This window comes from Zootoca vivipara, chromosome 4 (genome assembly GCF_963506605.1).
Source record: "Zootoca vivipara chromosome 4, rZooViv1.1, whole genome shotgun sequence".
Taxonomy (NCBI): Eukaryota; Metazoa; Chordata; class Lepidosauria; order Squamata; family Lacertidae; genus Zootoca; species Zootoca vivipara.
In genome coordinates, this window is record NC_083279.1 from 36,360,732 (window position 1) to 36,380,392 (window position 19,661).

Sequence of the window (19,661 nt, forward strand, 5' to 3'; positions counted from 1 at the left end):
ACATCTGTGTACAGGCATATGACACTATTGGTTCTCATTAGAAAAATAAGTACTGTAATAATATACAAGTTGGACTGCTATGATGTATGTATGTATGTTCATTTGTTTTGCTGTCAATCTGGCTTTATCAGATGTTGGTCTGTTTGTCTATGGACTGCAAGAAGTGGGGGGAGCTTGAAATACCTTAAAAGCCACTATAATGTAGTAATATTTACTTTCTTCTTCTTTGCTGCTTTCCCCACCCCACCCCCCTCCGGCTGCATGGGGTTTACTGGTTATAATGCTTGTGCTTCTGTCTTGATTTCTAATGTTCCTTTAAACTGCAGTACTGTACCTTGTTGTGTTATGGAACTGTGGCCTTTTTAAAATCAATATACTGCCATAAATTGCTGGGGGAACTGCATACCACCTGAAATTTCAGCAACATAAAAACTCCCCCAATTTTCTGAGTTAAGGAGGTTGCAAGCAGATTTTTCTATGGAAACAATGAAAATGGAAATTAGTGCTAAACTTTCATTAGATTCCACTAGGTTTCCAGAAGTGACTTTTATGTCATGTTAAAGATAGCATAAATGAACAGGTAAGTCAATGCTGTGAAGATGGAATAAAGTTAGATCTGAATGCAGTATCAGTCGTTACTGCTTTGGCACAATCGCCGGTCCCCATGTGTCTATTTTCTGGGTCCCCAGCTAGTGTGGAACCATATAGCAGATGGAGTGATACCAGGATACTCTATAACTAATCAGATTTGACCGTGTAATAACACCGTTGAGGGCAAAGAAAGATAAGTCAGAATGAAGACTCCCTGCACCAGAATTGCCTTCGTTCTTGGTGGGCAAACTGTCACCCTGTTTCAGAGAAAGCATGTAGGGTATGGACATTTCATTGTAGCCAAAAATACCTGGGGAAACTGCTGTTTGTCTTGGCTCAGCTTTGTTCTCAATACTCTTCGTGTTGTTGTTAACAAATGTCCTGTTACAAGATCCCAATTCTCTCCACTAAAAAGAAAACCTTGTTATCTCTGGAGCATAAAAATATGAATCATCACTCTCATCTCCTTTTTTACAGAAGCTGCAAAGAATCGATCCTCCTTACTGTTATTCAGCCTTATCCTGTAAGTAGTTATCATGTTTTTTAGAATTAGTTTCCTAGCAACATTTACTGCTTTTGTCTGCCTATTCTCTCTGTGTGTGTGTCTTCCTTATCTGCATAACCAATAGCACAAGTGAAGTACGAGCTGTGTCTTTGAAGATAAATGTGATGATTATATACTACTCTAGACAGAAGTGGAACAATGTAAGTGTAATTTAAATAAATATGGATATGTTCCAGTATGTATGAGGAGTGCTTCTTGGGGGCAGAGGGACAAGGATATTGAATTCTGCTCCAATACATTTCACAAGTATACTAGCCAATCTTTTTGTGTCTTCTTTTCTTGGCTTCCCTTTTCCCCCTTGTCATATCTTGTCCAGCAACACCGTGATTATATTCCTTTTCAGTGGGTTTTAAATGACTAGGGGGTCTTTCCCCTTTTTTGGTGACAGGGGGCTGCATTTATTCCCCTTGAGCAAGACCCAAGCAAACTAAAGACCCAGCTAGAGCTTAGATAAGTAATGGAGCAAAAAGTGATGTGGCAATTCATGGTATCCCCCACCCCCGCAGACTGTAAGACACAAAAGCAACATTTGCCTGTTTTTATGCAGTACGGGCAAGTGCATAGGCATGTGGCAGGCAAGATCCCTTTATTCACATGCAACAGTGCAAAATACAGGCCTGTCTTAAACAGGTGGGAAGAATCCTCCAAAAGTGCCTGGGGTACATATGACGTCCATTTTCCAGACAACTGAGTGCTTTAAGCTAAGAGGAGACTGTGAGTGCCCAAGATAAAAATGTGGACAATGACATACTGACTACAGGTGAATAGATCTCTCCAAACCTACCGTAGTTCTTGTTCATTTTGGTTTTGGATATAAACAGTCCAGTCCCATTGCTGCAGTTAATATGCAGGCTGCCCTCCCTGGCAAATAACCTGCATAGATATAACCAGAGGTGCAGTCCTGTGCCCAAGATTGTGGGCGCATGGAGCAAGCCAATCACTGAACCATGCCATGCTTGGCTCCACGCTCAGCCCCCCCCCCAACATTGAGGGGGCTTGGCTCCCTGCCAGCAGAGGTGAAGACACCTTGGCCTCATAGAGTTGTCTGGATATAACAAAAAGTAAGTACTTATGAAGGTCATCCGAGAGCATTAAAGCTCTCTCTCTCCCAACTTTATAAGCTGGCTGCCTGGATCAGCTAACAAGTGTAGCTGCTGCAGCATGGTCTACAAATGCCCCTAAGAGTGTCAGGCTGTGATGACATCCTGCGCCTCCAATGTGGCCATCATGCTTCCTCCCTATATAATGTCTCTGAAAAGGATGGGACATTATTGCACCCCAATACTCCCAGAGGAATTTGTGACCCTGTTTGCAACCCACACAGCAAGTGTTTCCTCTGGGTGGTGAGTGCCTGGGATGTTCACATTAATTTGTCTTTTTTTTAAAAAAGAAAAAAGTATACCTTTCTGAGTACAAGTCATCCAAAAGGGAGGGGAAACAATTTTAAAGCTCTCAGATCCACCTAACTTCGGAATTTGGTCCGGTGCAGATTCTGAACAAGGTCACAGTCTGATTTTTACATTGACCTGAGAAGTGTGGGGATCAGGTGAGTCCAGCTCCATCCCTGATTCTGACCAAGCAAGTGCTTGATAGATTGAGATATAGGCACTTCCTATGATGGGATGTTGGCGGCGTTGTGGGTTAAACCACAGAGCCTAGGGCTTGCCGATCAGAAGGTCGGCGGTTCGAATCCCCACGATGGAGTGAGCTGCCGTTGCTTGGTCCCAGCTTCTGCCAACCTAGCAGTTCGAAAGCACGTCAAAGTGCAAGTAGATAAATAGGTACCGCTACAGCGGGAAGGTAGGGACCCAGGTGGCGCTGTGGGCTAAACCACTGAGCCTAGGGCTTGCTGATCAGAAGGTCGGCGGTTCAAATCCCTGTGACGGGGTGAGCTCCCATTGCTTGGTCCCAGCTCCTGCCAACCTAGCAGTTCGAAAGCACATCAAAATGCAAGTAGATAAATAGGAACCGCTATAGCGGGAAGGTAAACGGCGTTTCCATGTGCTGCTCTGGTTTGCCAGAAGCGGCTTTGTCATGCTGGCCACATGACCTGGAAGCTGTATACCGGCTCCCTCGGCCAATAACGCGAGATGACCGCCGCAACCCCAGAGTCGGTCACAACTGGACCTATTGGTCAGGGGTCCCTTTACCTTTATGATGCTCTGACACTTCTCATTCTACCATAAAATATTGCATAATTCTCTTTCCCTTTAGCATTATCTACACAATTTAGCCTACTGGCATTTTATTTAATGTGCTTATTAATTTACATGGCATTTTATTTACACTATGTGGTAAAATTGTAGCTTTCACTGTGGTGAGCAAATGATGGAAGAAATCTGGCTCATAGATTTCAGAACTCATTATGCAGAATTCTCCTAAGTGAGTCGTGTCCTTCATGCTTGGACAGCCCCCTATTTAAATGGTAATAATATATCCCCTTGCCTTTATTCCACATCTTTTCCAGGTAGCTAAAGCTAGCAGCAAGGAATATATCATGTTTGCACCAAATTATTATGTAAACAGAGATCTATTTGTGGCCTAAAGTCTGTGTCTTTGATGTACCTTATTCCTTTTGACTCCAGTTAATTGAAGTCATAGCAGGGATCCATTGAAGGTTTGTAAGTTAGTATAAAATGGCATCAGAATTAAACTCACAGTACTGTACGTTTGATGCCATGGTTTTTAGGAAATTCATTCCACGTTTTATTATTAAGAAACACAACCGCTTGTTCCATTATTGGATTTAATAACATAGAAAGCAAAAATATACAGCCTGCAGTGAAGCTGTATGCAGCTTGGAGACATTCTTATAGTGCTAAATGCAATCAGAGGGATGCATGTTATAAATTTTATTCCTGGCCTGAGGCCATGCTACCTCTGATTGGGTGGCAGCAATCCTTTTCTTGTACACTTATAATGCTCCTGAGATTTAGAATGCTGAAACAGTAACTGGCTGTGTACTCAGAATGAACTGTTACATGGTTTTTTTAAAAAAACAAAAGCAGAAGCATATTAGGTCAACTGCAAGAATAAACAAACCAAGGTAGTTAACTTGAAGCTTCAGATGTACCCATACCACTACAATAACCTCAGAAGGACCTAATGCATTACTCTGTGTGTGTATTTAAAATTCTCCTGTTATTTGTACTGAATTTTCTCATTGGCTGAAACAAAACAATACGAACCGTTTTAGAGTGGCCATGCTTCCTAGTTTACAGAGGACAGTCCTGCCTTTGAAGGGCTGTCCAGCCCAAGTCTGAATTAAAATAAAGAACCAAAGGAAATAAAAGCAGAGCCTCTGAACTTGCCCCTAACATACATACTTACAAACATAGTTTTATTTTTATGCCGCCTTTCCACAGTTCAAACCATGCTCAAGGTGGCTGACAACATAACAAAATACATAACTACAACATAATAAAAGTAGTTGTGAGCAATAAACAGAACATTAAAAAATACACAACTGAACCGAACAATTTCCACATAAACCACAAAGTCTAACATAAAGATACAAAATGCCAACAGCAACAGCCCTTCCTCAACAAATTCCCATACGCAATCCAGCCCAGATGTCTGTTCAGCAGCCTCAGGTTTTGTAGCTGAAGTCGGTCCGGGCCCTGCCCTCCCAGGTCAGTTGGATATAAGACCTGCAAGGAAGGGAGCAGGTCTTCCAGGACTTACAGACCTCAACAGTATCTGGGCAGGAGACTGAGTAGGCACACAAAAAACGATTGCCAGTAACATTGCTCTTAGGTAGTGTGCTAGTAAGTAGATGGTGTTTTCTCAGCTCATGGGTTTTACCAGATGAGTTTGTTGTTTTTTTAAAAAAAAATCTGACTCCGGTGCTGTATGTGTTCAAAGCAGATACCACAGCAGAAATATTTTATTTTCTTTGCTTCAAGGTAGAGATGGTCTTAAATGAAGTATAATTGCCCCCCTTTTGTTTTGCAAATTTGTTTTGATCACCTGAGGAAGTGTTGTCTATCCAACAGTTGTGTAAAGAGAAGAGAGAGCAAAGGTGTATTCTGAATTGGATAAAACCAGTAGTATATGTACGCTTGCTACTAACCCATCATGAAAACAACTCGGTGAAACTTACACTATTATAGAATTACAGTACTCTGGTCATCTGCTGAGCATAATTCACTCAGTGTCTTCCAGATTAGTTTTGCTTAAGCTTATTCATTTTCAGTTTAATTACAACCAAAGCCAAACACTCTTCTTTTGTGCTTCCTGTCAATCTAATAAATCTTTCTCAGGTTAATTTGAATGTCATCTGTGCTGATAAGGAAAGGATTTAAGAGCTTAATCACTTGGAGCACTTTGAAGTTTCACTTTTCGGGAAGTTTATTTGATTATCTGTTGAAAACATTTTGTTTTGTAAATGGGTTATCATTGCAATGGGTAGTTTATTAGGCTTAGGCATACTTCCAATTAGATCATTTATCCATTGTGCTGTGCATTCAGGCTTGGAGAATAAATTTCAATTGAGGGTCTGATAAGCCATCATTCTGGAAAGCTATTAAAATCCTAAGAAGGTATCTTGCTGTGAGGGAACAGCATAAGCAAGTCTTTGCTTCTACTGAGGCTGGCAATGGAAGGAGACCCTTTAATCATCCCCATGTTCCTTTTACTGTAAAAGCTCAACGTCTATACAGATAAACAATAAAGTATACACAGTTATACAAACTGATTTCGGCATGTGGTTTGTTCTGTGGGTTTACGATTATTTGGTGTTTTGAAATTATTGTGGGAATGCATTTTGATATAGACCTAATCAGGAAAACAGCTCTGGTCTTCATCCCCACTCCTGCGCACCCCCAGATATCCAGAGATGTTTGCTAGAAAATCAAGCATTTTCTTCCATGCTGGGGTAGGCATGGCAGTCTTTATTTGCTCCAAATTATTGCCGCGAAGTGAAGTTGAAGATTTACCAGCAAATCCTGCTGTAAGAAAATAGAGTTTGCTCAGGGTAGAGAGAGGGAGAGTCAATGAATTAGCCTGGGGCCAAAGGGCAGAGTGGCTTGATCTCTTACCACGGCTGCTTTCTACTTCACTTCTGGTTGCTCCTGAATTTCTGCCTCTCTCTTTGTTTTCTGTTACAGGTAGGTAGCCATGTTGGTCTGATGTAGTCGATACAAAATTTTAAAAAAAATCCTTCAAGCAGCACCTTAGAGACCAACTAAGTTTGTCATTGGTATGAGCTTTCGTGTGCATGCACACAAAAGCTCATACCAATGACAAACTTAGTTGGTCTCTAAGGTGCTGCTTGAAGGATTTTTTTTCTTTATTTCCTGATTCTGTTTCTTCATATTGGGCAGGTGGAGGGCAGGTGACCTCAGCCCCAGTGGCCAAATGTGGCCCTCCAGGCATTTATGCCCCTCAGAACTCTCTCCACTGCACATTCCTCACCAGTCCTCCTTCATACACTCCTTGACTGTTTTCAAATACATTGTGGTGCTCAGTCGTACTTTATTAAAAACATTCCAGTACCTGGTGGTGGACCAGGGATTCCCCCAGTTCAGATCTGGGTGTCTTGCAGACTCACTCCCCCCACGTGCTGTCAGTCCTATGGATATATAATAATGCTGGCCTGCATTGCAGTTTTGTTGTAAGGATTCTAATGCCACAGAAAGAATTGTGTAAAGTGTTTTAAGCTCTTAGGGAAAGCCTAATTATTGATATCATTAGACATTATAACTTTCACTTAAACATCATTGTGCTCTTCCCTCTGTTGGATGTGTGAACATCACACACACACTTTGTTTTTCCATGGAATTCTGAGGTCTACCCCAGTAAAAAGTGTATACTAGCTATGTACTTTTATTTGCCTGGAGATAATTCACTGCCTTAACATATTGCTTTCATTAAAATAAATATTGACAAATATCCCAGCCTTGGAGCCATATTGGTAGTCAGCAACTGCTGCGTAATTATTAGTCAAGAAAAAGTTGGCCATGATGGATAGTGCTGTGAAGAGAGAATGAATGACATGGGGATAAGTACTAGGGACATAAATTTGTTGTGGAAATCTAAGCAACCTTTTCTCAAAAAAAGAAGGGGGGGGAGCCTGCCTCACAATAAAGACTGCAGACATGTGTCTTCTCAATTCTTATTGTTTTAATTTCCCAGTGTACCAATTCTTATTCCTGTAAACTAGCCGGCGTGTAGCTTGTGGCTATTAATTACCATAGTTACTGTGTTTACTGTTATGTAATGATGAAGTTCATTTAATAGCATATTTAATGTGAGCATCTAAGAAGATATGCAAACTTCTTGCTCATCTTTTATTATATCTGATTTCACTGTCTTATTCTCAGTGAATGTTAAAGTATGAAATTCCACATAACTTTCTCTCCCACCTAATACATGTGCTGTAATCCATTTCATTGTTATTAAGCTAAAACCCCTTTGTATTTTTTTATATGCAACCATATATGCCTTTTAGAAACTTTCACAATCCTATAAATAACAGTAGTGGAAAAGAAAGGGGACAATATTTGTCACAAGGTCTGTAGCAACATGATATGGTATCAGATCCCTTATGGGAACCAGTAACTCTAGGTTAAGATATTGTGGATAGGCAGTTTGCATTTGTGCAGTCAATGTCTTTTGAACATTAAGTGCACAGTTATCTATGGACTTAACCGGGCTGTAGAGTACATCATGTTTTGCATGGAAAGCTCCAGGTTCAATCTCTGGCATCTCCCAACCAGGCTGGAGAGCCTCTGCCAGTCAGTGTAAACAATATTGAGCTAAATGGATCAATAGTCTAACTCAGAATAAGGCATAGCTGCCAAGTTTTCCCTTTTCTCACGAGGAAGCCTATTCAGCATAAGGGAATTTCCCTTAAAAAAAAAGGGATAACTTGGCAGCTATGGAATAAGGAAGCTTCCTTAAGTTGCTACTGTTGTATTCTGTGCGCCGGTTGCAGTTAACAGATTTGTAGTGGGTTAATATGTTTTTGTAACTGTGAGTTTCATAAAGCAAACAAATGAAGCACGTGAGGGTGGTTTGGAATACAGTTGTACCTTGGAAGTAGAACGGAATCTGTTCCGGAAGTCCATTCAACTTCCAAAACATTCAAAAACCAAAGGGCGGCTTCTGATTGGCTGCAGGAAGCTCCAGGTTTTGATCATTTGGGAGCCAAAACATTCGAGAACTAGGCTGTTCGAAAACCAAGGTACAATTGTAGTGGTCTTTCATTCCTACCGTTGTGTTCATACTATCATAATAAATTTGCTTCCACACTTGTGGCCATGAAAAAAATGTCATTGGTCCACACAGAAGAGTTCTTGCTGGCATTGGTTACAGTAAGGTACCGTATTAGAATTTTCTCATTCTTCCTACTCCCAACAACATAGTGCTAATGAGACTGGCTTTATTGCTGATTTTATTACAGACTATATCTTACAAACCCTATAAATATTCTATATTCTGCATTCCCTGACAAATGCATTGCTTAAGCTCCTGCTTAAGGTCATTAAATGAAAATAATGTCTTCTATTTAGCTAAAAAGAAGTGCTTTCATTAAAAAAAATGAACTAGTCTGTCCATGAACCGTTAATCACTCTTATACTCACATATGAATATGAAGGTATTAAAATAGAAATTGTTGCAACATATCAGTTTCAGTTTTATTGCTGACTTATTTTGTTGGACACATGAGCTCTAAAAAAATATAAATCAAGTTCTTTTAGTAAGAGAAGCACCTTTTAAAACATTTAAAAGCTGAAGCAGCAACCTTCGGTGATATTGCTGTTCAGATTCTGAAACAACAATATTTAAGCATTTGACCCTAGATCATTGGGAAAGTTTGTGTTACGAATTTTGTATTTAGCATGAATCACCAAATATGATGGATGCAATGCATCTGATAAGCCTGGGTCATCTAATGCAGGAGTGGTGGTGGTGGGGAATCCTTTTTCTTCTCAAGGCCATATAGACAACCTTCCAGGGGACACAGGTCAGTGGTACCAAAGGCAAACATGGGCAGTGAAATAGATATGAATTTTACCTTTGTACAAGAGGCTAGTTCCAATGAACTCACACATCCCTCTCTATCCTCTGTCCAGACACGAACTATTAACATTATCAGCATTACAATCACCCACCTGCACTCTGGACATTTGCATTAGATTTCCATGGCAGGAGAAAGAAAATATTAAAATTACCAGAGATGCCATTCTCTTATCCTAATCCAAAGAAAAACTTTTTACTTGCACTACAGAACCTTTTAAAAGGATATAAAACATGCTACTTTGACAGCAGCCATACTCTGTTAATTAGCAAAACAGCTGTAATGACCTTTTTGCCCAGTCATTTAGATGAAGGTCACAACTTGGGGATTCTTGTGATTCTTTTGTTTCTCCATGGCATAAAATAACAACACCAACTTATTTTCTTAAAGGCACACACCTACATACACACACAGATATGCAGGGATTGCATTCAGAGTCATTGCACACTTGTGTGAAATCACATGCAATTGAAACACCCCACTCCGCCCCCACTCTGCCCCATTGTGCCCCTGTTCAGCCTCCACCCACGTTACACCCTTTTAGTGATGTATTTTATGATATTTCCAGGTTAGTTCCAGGTTTGGCTCTGTGCACAATCATGCACATATTGGTCCCACCTAAAATGGGGGCATACATATGGTAATAGACAGTTTTCCCGCTGCACATTGTGCAGTACGTTGTTTCACATGCCCCTTACCAATTAATTCATTGGAAAGAAGTTTGGTGCATCATTTTACATCCTGAATGCAAGTCTGCAGCAGAACTGAAGGTGCAACAGACTATGGCAGCAAACCATTGCAGCCTGATAGATCAATGCAGTTGTACTATATTAAAAAAATTAAAATCCCTGAAACCAAAGAGACTTAATCGCCTATGAATTTCTCTTTCCACGTGAAGATCCAGTTACTACAGCTGCTCCATTTTCAAAAGCCTACACTGGTGAAAATATTTTTCATACCCTCTTACGGACAGTGTTGTTGGCCTCCATCTGTCTCGGGAGACAGTGGAAGAGTGCCCCTTTGGAGGTAAAATCAAATCATTGGAGAGCTACAGTGCCAACTATGGCTGTGGAGGGTGATACAGGAGACACATGTTTTATTTCAGGTGGAGGAGATGGAGGTGCCCAGTTGTGCTGCTACAGGTGCACTGTGCTGTTTCTTCTTTCTGTGCTCCTCCACCAACCATTCCTCCTCCGGTCACTGCTGTGGCTACACAACCTGATGGTTTGCCTCCAGGCACTATGATCGTCTTCAAGGGATTCCCATATGGCGGGGTTAATGTTGCACACCTTCATGTCACTGAAAGAATGTCAGCCTATCCCTGTTGCATCTGACTGTCTGTGTTTACATTTTTCCATACCACTGACAGAAAAGTGTGGTTTGCTTTTATTTCCATTATACAATAAATAGCATTGGGCAGAAGCAGTAATATTTCTGACAGATGGGATCAAATGAGACTTGGTCAGGAGATCTATAGCAGTGGTTGGCAGTTAACTGTCAGTCAAGTCATCTTTGCCTTTTCCACTCATCCCTTCTTTCTAGTCTCCTAAATCGGCATTTATCAGCGCTGCGAAAAAGGCCAGATTGAAGTCGAATCCTGTCAAAGTGCGATTCTCGGAAGAGGTCATTATTAATGGCCAGGTTTCTGTGAGTGTAAAAATTTATTTCTTTATTTTTAAGTATAATTCCCCTCTGAGAGAGAGAGAGAGAGATTCATTAAAAAATCACTCTCTAAAGCTTTAAATGGACAATAGTATGATAAATTGCCTAGATATGTGTGATCAATATATTCAATATAAACATTATATCCAAACCATGCCAAGATTTGGGGTGGAAATTAATGCCTTAAAAAAGAAAGAAAGCGAAGTTATTCAGGATTCTAATGATCAATTCAAGCATATAATCAGTGGCATGTTATAGTCCCTATGCTCCTCTGTACCATTGCGTATTTTATTCAACGCTGCTTGTTTGGAAATATCTCTGTGTTGAAATTATACATCATGTGCAAAGCTTACATAACAGACAGTGAACATCCATTATGACACACAAGTTCTTAAGATGGAAAGCATTCTCTCTCACAAATCTATAAACTCTTCACAAGGTTCTTGGTTTTGACAGAGAGTATTTTCGAGCGAGCAACTCAACATGTGAAATCATGTGAAAGGGCCTTCCTGTGTAATTAACTGAATGGTTGCACCTGAGCCATAATAAAGGTTTCTTGGCAGTTGAGAAGAGACTCGGGGGAGGGGGGAGGGGGGAGGGGGGAGGGCTGTCCTTCCTGCATACACACAGGCCCCACGATTGCCTACGCTGAGTAAGAAGGTGTTTCAGAAAATGAAACAGTATGTTTTTTATTCCTTGATCCTTCTTAATAATTTAAAGAATCCCGTTATGAAACCAAGGGCACAATGAAATCTTTGGTTCTTGGCAAAGTAAACAACATCTCTGCATTAATATTTCATAGGCATCATCTCCTAATATAGGAGCTATATTATAAATATTGTATTATAAATGCTGTGCTTTAAAAATAGATCACCATTGCTTAATTTTGTATCTAGTTTCTTTGAATTTCAAGCTTCCAACTTTTACCTTTGCTCATCCCTGTGAAGAACGAGCACCAATTAGCCAGGACTGTGTTAATCATTTACTCGTCCTTTCCATAAACTAATCCCTGCAACATGGCCTCTCAGTTGCACATTCCTATTTGTAATTTTATAAAAGAAGTGGAATATAATAATTGCCACGCTGGGTCACACTAGTGACCTATTCAGATCAGAATTCAATCTGTGGGCAATAAAACAAATAAACCCTGGGATGTGCACAATCAAAGAACAACATGCAAGCAGCAGGTGGATTTGCAATCACTCCTTCCCCCCAAATGAACACATGCATCTTTTTCTCTAACTCTTTTTAGACTAATCAGTAATGAGCAGGGGCAGCCCATCCTGTTTCATCAACTGAGGTGAAATAGGAAGGCCAAACCCTCACTTTCCAGGGTTGCGGGCCAGCTGCTTCCAGTGAGCTCTTGTGGAACTCTCATGAGATCTTGCTGGAAGCTGCAACTGCACGACCCAAGTGGTGGCAGGGGCACACCTGCAGGATCATTGCCCCATGGGATTCTGCCACCCAAGGCACTTGCTTCAGTCAGCCTCATGGGCAGTTCAGCGCTGGTAATAAGTACCAGGATTGTAACATCAGTGGCGTAAGGACAACTTGAGCACCATCCCTCCATGTGAAGGCCACCAGAACATAACTCAATATTAGTGGTAAATATAATAATTTAGTTTGCTTAGGGGGGATCCAGAGTCCTTGATTTCAAGTGTCAAGTCAGCTTGTGTGGTTCCTTCCCCTGAATCGGAGTTCTAGGCTAATTTAAAGCCTTGTTATATGGGAGCTCTGATTGTGTTCATTGTTTTTACTCTCTGACAGGAAACTGTTAAAGATAATTCACTTCTTTTCATGCCAAACGTTCTGAAAGTGTATCTTGAAAATGGGCAGACCAAATCTTTTCGGTTTGATTGCAGCACTTCAATAAAGGTAGGCTCGCTGCTCAGAATCTTCAACGTACGTTGCATCTTAAGACTGCAAAAATAAATGAATAAAAGTTCCAGCAAGCCTTACAATAATTTTTTTGTATGCAGGATCCAAGCCTGTACTATAAGGCTTCCTTGTGGCGAATTTTGTGGATTAAAATGAATTTTATGCTCATAAACTCTAATGTGGCGCTAGTGATTCAAAAATAGGGGTGACGGCTTTAATTACTGCAACTTAATTAAAATTACATGGACCTCACTAAGAAGTCATGATATGCTGCCAGAAGTCAGCATGCTGTGCCAGCTGAAATTAAGATATTGATTGCTAATTGAATAACTTGCAACAAATATGGGTCAATAATATGAGAAATGGGTATGTTAGGGTTATGCCAGCAGTGAATTGTATTACAGTACTAGTAAGTAGACCACAGGCTAAAAGAATAAGTGATATTGTGAAATAAAATTCACAATAGGAATGGTACTAATGGGAGCCGGGAGCCACTCTGGCTTTAGAGATCCTCTGGAACGGTGCGGGAGGCAGCATTTGGGATGCAGTAGGAGGGGGAAGTCAGCAAAAGTAGCAGCCTACTGTCCAGGCCTGGACCAAGATATTTTGGCACCGGAGGCAAACCACAAAATGGTACACCCTCTTGGGAATCAAAGGTCGGTGCAGAGGGAAATGGGCCTGCTCTAAATCATGCCGGGCAGGTGCAGACCCCAGGAGACCCCCCCCCCAGCGAGCAGCCCATGCCATTTCCTGAGTGGGAGGAGACTAGCAGTGCCTCTTATTTGCGGAGAAGCCACAATAGAGGCGGCATTGGGGTAGGGCTGCCAAGGAGGAGGCACATCTGGGCTCCCAAGGTGCATGCTGTAGCAGTCGCTGCCACCATGGCAGAGGCGGCGGCAGCAGGTGATGCACTCTTCAGAGGCCAGATCCTGCCTCTCAAGGCAGTTGCCTCACCTCATGGGTGGCCTCACCTCATGGGTGGACTAACCCTGCTACAGTCTCCGCCACTTTCATCAAAGGCTTTTTGTGGAAAGCAAAGCCTTCATCCGACTCTGACCCATAATGTATTAGCACAACTTAAGCATGTTGATAAATGCAGATTATATGATGCCGTTTAATCAACATTGAGACTTATTTATTTTTCTGAGAATACAGACTTCGCTCTGGTTTCCTACTGACTTTCCTAACCTCTCAAACTTCACATTTGCAGCAATGTGTTGTCCTTTCTACAGTCATTTTTCCTTAGTTATATACTCAGTGTGTGCATTTTTGCCCAACTTCTGACCTAAAAATAAGTGTTTAGCATACAATGAACTTGCGAGTAAGGGCCATCCATATGTCTGAGATGCATCTAGGTCTCAGTCATATATTTAAAAAATCTTTGGAACCATTTAACTGCTTCAATAATTCATTTATATCTCCCTAGCATCAATAATGATTTTGTGAACCAGCATTCTTATGTTCAGTTTACTAGGTATCAATTTCTAATACTGAGCTCACCAAACAAAAATTTTGACAAGTGGCAAGGATAACTTATATATATCCTTCAGAAATAAAATGAAAATAACGCGGATCTTTACGGATGGGTGGTCAGAACTGCATTTAGGCAAACTGGCATTTAATTGTCATTTTAGAAGTAGTAGCAGAAGGTAGAGATTGATACAAAAGCTTGTTCAAAAATATCCACTCAGATGTTTAGCAGTGGGAAGATAACAAGAATGTTACTGCTGAAAAAATGTCTTTTGAAAAGATGGAAACCATTTTTTATGACAGCAACATTGCCATAAAGTGGACTTCAGCTAAAGCAGGGGGGGGGGAAACCCCTCACTTTTTGCAGGCAGTTCTCAGCCAAATTAGGAAAGAGTGTGTATCTGAATCTCCTGCTTGGAGAGCTGGGGTTGTTAACCATCATTTTAGCAGGAGATTCTTGAAAACCTTTTAGCAATGCCTTGCAAGGTGCTTTGAAGTCCTGACCTTGGGACTTCAAAGTGCCTTGCACAGGACATCAGTGTGACATCATGTGATTGGCAGGTGAGCAACTCCAGGTCTGGCTCACAGACTCCTACCCCTTTGGACTGAGAAATTACATTTCAGAGTGAGAGAAAAAAAGGTCCCCATTCTATCCGTTTCTTTTCTTCTGGGTGGTTGTTTTCAATCTGTTCTCTTTTGAAGGATGTCATCTTAACACTTCAAGAGAAGCTCTCAATTAAGTGTATTGAACACTTTTCCCTGATGCTGGAGCAGAAGGCTGATGGGTCTGGAACCAAACTTCTCTTGCTACATGAACAAGAGACTCTTACTCAGGTTTGTGCAATAATGCAACTATGCATGCAACAATGAAGCATTGTGGATCCTGAAATAAAGTTTCTGGAATATAGTATTGTTATTATTTCTAGAGCAGTGTCAGATAACTACTGTTAGCATATAAATGTGTTTAGATATAATGGAATGAACCAGACTTAAATCAAAGATGGTGCTATAAGCAGAAACTTCCATCCTGCTGCCGTAGCTGAAGTGGCTAGGGAACTGCTCTGTGAAGTCTGCAGTGTGGATTTACATCTTGGGAGCTCTGCAACTCTAGCTCCTGGCAGGAGTCTCTGCTCCCACCCTCATCATGCAAAAAAGGTTGCTCCTTTGCCTCTGTTGGGACCCAATCTATCTCCTACATTCCGGTTTCTGATGACAGTGTGTGTGTCTGTGGCTGCCCTTGTTGCATGTTCTCCCCCCTGCCCTTGGCTGCTTGGAAAAGGAGCCTTCCCCTCCCCAGATGGGTGTCCAGCTAGTATCCCAGGGGTGTGCTCTGCCCAGCTATGTAGGTGCTGTATTGTGTGGGATCTCCTCAGGGGCAAAGGAAGGCAGTGTGACACCTGGGGTGGGTGTCACTATGTAGGGTGCATGTGCAGCTTCGCTACGTATGGCCCATACGTATGTATAGCGGTTTGCTGCTGGTGCCGCTCTAGCACCGTACGGTTGATGGCGGGATCCCTCCGTCGCCGCTACACATTCGCGGCTGCAGTGGCAACAGAGGACTTCCGGTCTGCCGCCATCAGCCGCCGGCGGGGTTCGTTTCGGTCTCCGAGACACCCGCCGCTACCGGGGAGGGGGAGAGTCGCGCGGGCGCCGCGACCTCCCGGAGAATCCCCAGATTGTGCGTTCTGGGGGCTGATACCCAGCAGCGCTCCAAAAAAGCCATGGAAACCGCCCGGAGAGCCCCCGTTGGAGCCTCCGAGAGCAGGCTGTACATGGCGGAGCCTTGGGTCCATTGCTACCCCGGTAGCGGGAAGCTCCGAGCCGGAGACAGAGGAGCGGCAGATACCTTCAAATTAAGATCTGGACTGTGAGTAAGATAATTCAATTTGATTTTAAAAGAAGAATTTGGACTTGGGAGGGGAATAAAAAACGGAGGTCGTTCCCCCCCCCTACCCGGAAGGCTGTGCCACAACTAACTTGCCTGCAGCCGATTGAAGAGAAGGGGCGCGGATCCCCCTGAAAATTGAACTTGTATCCCCCCTTAGAAGGCAGAACTAAGGGGGGGAATATATATATATTAGACTGTGTTGGTAAATTTGATATCGTGATCAAGAACCCCCTCCCGGAAACCGGGGGCAGGAGCCTAAAGCCGCGACCAGTTGACAACATAAGGATTTATAAAGAGTAATTGCTGCGATTCTGTGATCTTTCTTTTTTGGATTATATTTTGGATTATATTTAAGTTGATTGACGTGACAAAGTGGAGAATTGGAAAATTTGAGTTAAGAATTTGAATTATAAATGACAAATATGGTTGGAAACAAACAAAGGAATTAGTTTGGTCATTACAGCACCATCTCTGGCGGATCAGGTTATAATTCCCACGGGAACACAGAAGGACAAGGAAGGCTGCCAGCCAAAACAACCCGCTTACAAATGGAGGAGGTTGAGCTGCAACATATTTTAGACTTTATTAGAGAAATGACAAAGGAAGTACGTTATGGCAAAGTTAACATCCAGACTTTAAAAGAAGACCAACAACAGATATCCCCAACGGAAATTTTAGAAATGGGAGAAGAAGAAGAAATCATTGAACAACGGACTGAAAATAAGGAGCAATGGACTGAGAAATCAATGCAACCTGTGAGAGAGGAAGCATTGACCACCTACGTGACTTTGGATGCTAAGGAACAAGATGGACTCTGGGACCTGGTCTGCCCAGTGAGAGAGGGCGACCAGATCCCAGATAGAAACAAAGAAACTGAGGAGGGAGGAAAGAGTCTGGCCATTGCCCCCCCAGTGAGAGTGAGGGGACGCAGACCAGACAGAGGATTGGAAATAGGGGATACTGGAAATAAAGATGAGGGTGGGAGGCTGGTGGAAGAATTAAAACAACAGAAGGGGAAGAAGGAGGAATGGGGTGGTTTAGAATGGCTAAGAGTGGGTGTGGGGTAAAGAAGGAATATAAAGTAGATGAATGGATGGATCAAAAGGCTTGAAATTGGACAGTATGAAGACGCTGGCCGGGGAAAAGGGGAAACTGCTACCTGGGGAGGGAGGGGGTGGGATTTGAGGTTTAGCTATAAGATTGGATAGAATTTGAATCAGGAAATAGTTTATCTTTTTAGGGGGAAATTATAGGCTAAAGGAAATTATTAGAAATAGTTAAAAGTAATGTAGTTTAAAATTTAATAGAAATTGTTGTGTGGGGTAAAAAAAGAAGTTGTGAAATTTGATACGGAATAGACCCGGGAGGGGAGGGACGGGGAAGTCGGGGACAAGATATTGTTAGAGATATTACTTTTCTTTTTTCTCTTTTTTTCCTTTTGTGCTTTTTCTTTTGTTTTTCTTAATATTTCTCTTCTACTTTTTAAGCTTTTGTATTTTTGTGTGGTATTTTTTTTATTGCAAAAATTTCAATAAATATAATTATAAAAAAAAAAACAAAGGGATCCTGGCACTGGAGTGGTGCTGGAGTGGCGCCGGCGGCAAACTGCTCTACAGTGCGTGTGCGGCGTTGCTACATACAGCACATGCATGCAATGCCGCACATGCGCTATACTTAGCTGATTTCTGCCAGTGCCGGGATCCTCTGCTTGCGGCTACAGCTGTGAACGGAGGATCCTCCAAAGGTGTCTGCCGCACCACCACAAGCCCCCACGGGGTGGCTTCTTGTCACCCCGCAGACATGGAACCCAGGGCGTACTGCCCTCCATTGTGACGCCACTGCATCTTCTTCCGTCCCTTTTGTGTGTTGTGCTGCAGAACAGTAGCATTAAACAGAGAATTAAAAACCCCTGCCTGTATCTCCTACCTGATCTCTTAGCTACAGAGTCTTCCTCGTTTTACACACACACACACACACACACACACACACACACACACACACACACACACCACTGAATATGTTTCCTCAAGCCTGCTCAAACAAAACCTGTTCCTTGATTGTTTCAGTAATGCCATAATCCATCCACTTCTGCGGTGATAAATGGTGATGCAGAAAACACTGTTGGGTGACTTCATTTATTAGATCATTAAGGAAGATTAAGCTCATTGTGGAAACAGCAGTGTGGGATTCTTAGAATCTGTTGGTTCTGGCCTAATTCTGCTGTCACTGGAATCAATTGTTATTTTCTTTGTTATTTGTTTTGGAAAGACATTTCAAAAGCTCACCAATAGCTTGTTAGTACTTTTTTCTTTGTGTGTTTGCCTGCCTCCTTTTGATGATTAGGAAGTAGCTCGTTAGAGCAAGGAAAGCAGAGGACTGTATTATGAATTAGGAGACTGTATTATGGGCGCTGAAGAGAAAAAAAGACTGAAGAACAATGCTGCCAATTTCCTGTCAATCAAAGTTGGGCACAATTCAGCCAAAGTTAAGCATCTTTATCTCCTATTGGCTTCAATAGGAGAGATTTAAGCACAAACATTGGCTCTCGGATTGCTTATTTGCCACCTAGACACCCTTTGTTAGAATTTCCCTCTAGTCATCTCAAGGTTTGTGTGTTGCAAAATAAGATGCAATGTCAGGAATTCCACACATGCATTTTGTTGTTCCAGGTGACCCAGAGGCCAAGCTCCCACAAGATGAGATGTCTCTTCAGAATCAGTTTTGTCCCAAAGGATCCCATTGACCTTTTACGAAGGGATGCAGTTGCCTTTGAATATCTGTATGTACAGGTGAGTTGGATGGGTTTACTATAAATCAGGGCAATTTGGGCTTCCTTAAGAGAACGTTTTTTAAAGACATCCTCAGCTGACATGTGAGCAGAGAAAAGAATATTTCTTAAAATAAAAAGCAACATTTTGTTTATGATGGGAATAGCAGGAAAACAGCACAAGGGTTTAGATCAGGGGTGGGAAACCTCCGGCTCATGGGCCAAACCTGGCCTCTTGCTAGTGGTTCAAATTCAGCCCATTTTCTCCAAACCATGCCCACCGGCTCCACAGTCAACATCTCATGTGACATCAGGTGTGCCCAGGTGGAGTTGTGGCTGCCCATGCACAATTGGGAGCCTTAAAGTGCACGGGCGATGGTGCATTTGCAAGGGAAAGCAGGTCTCGGTTCCCCAACCCCAGCTGATGGGCAGGAAAACCAAAGCCTGCTCAATCAGCTGAACAAGAGAGCCAGTGCTTGCAGAAAGCAGGCTTTAGTTCACCCACCCATCCACCACTGAAGTTGCCTTCTGGATTGATTCACAGGGCTCACAAAGCTGTGTGCACAGCAGTTACCCCTTTAAGTAGTTCCTCTGGCAATTGGCTATGCTGCCTGGGGCTGATAGGATCCGGGATCCAGTAGCATCTGGGGGGACCACAGGTTAACCACCTCTAGTTTCCAGGATCACTGATGTTCTTGAAATAACAAGCATGGATGAAACTGCCTAGGTTTCTGTAAGGGGGAGGGCTTATAGGGAACAGCCCCCCCTCATCAGGTCGAGTTCTTCGCAGAGCAGCAAGTCCAGTAGCGGATCAGAT

At 42.3% G+C, this 19,661-nt stretch overlaps 1 protein-coding gene across 5 annotated transcripts in view; it reads left to right on the forward strand.

Moving 5' to 3' along the window:
• FRMPD4 (FERM and PDZ domain containing 4) overlaps positions 1–19,661 on the forward strand; it is a 210,646-nt gene that overhangs the window by 172,416 nt on the left and 18,569 nt on the right. For all 5 annotated transcript variants that reach the window (XM_060273491.1, XM_060273492.1, XM_060273490.1 and 2 more), the window contains exons 5-9: positions 1,069–1,114; positions 10,722–10,826; positions 12,609–12,716; positions 14,892–15,023; positions 18,747–18,866. In XM_060273491.1, the coding sequence (XP_060129474.1) occupies positions 1,069–1,114; positions 10,722–10,826; positions 12,609–12,716; positions 14,892–15,023; positions 18,747–18,866 (511 nt within the window). The remainder of the gene's footprint in view (positions 1–1,068; positions 1,115–10,721; positions 10,827–12,608; positions 12,717–14,891; positions 15,024–18,746; positions 18,867–19,661) is intronic.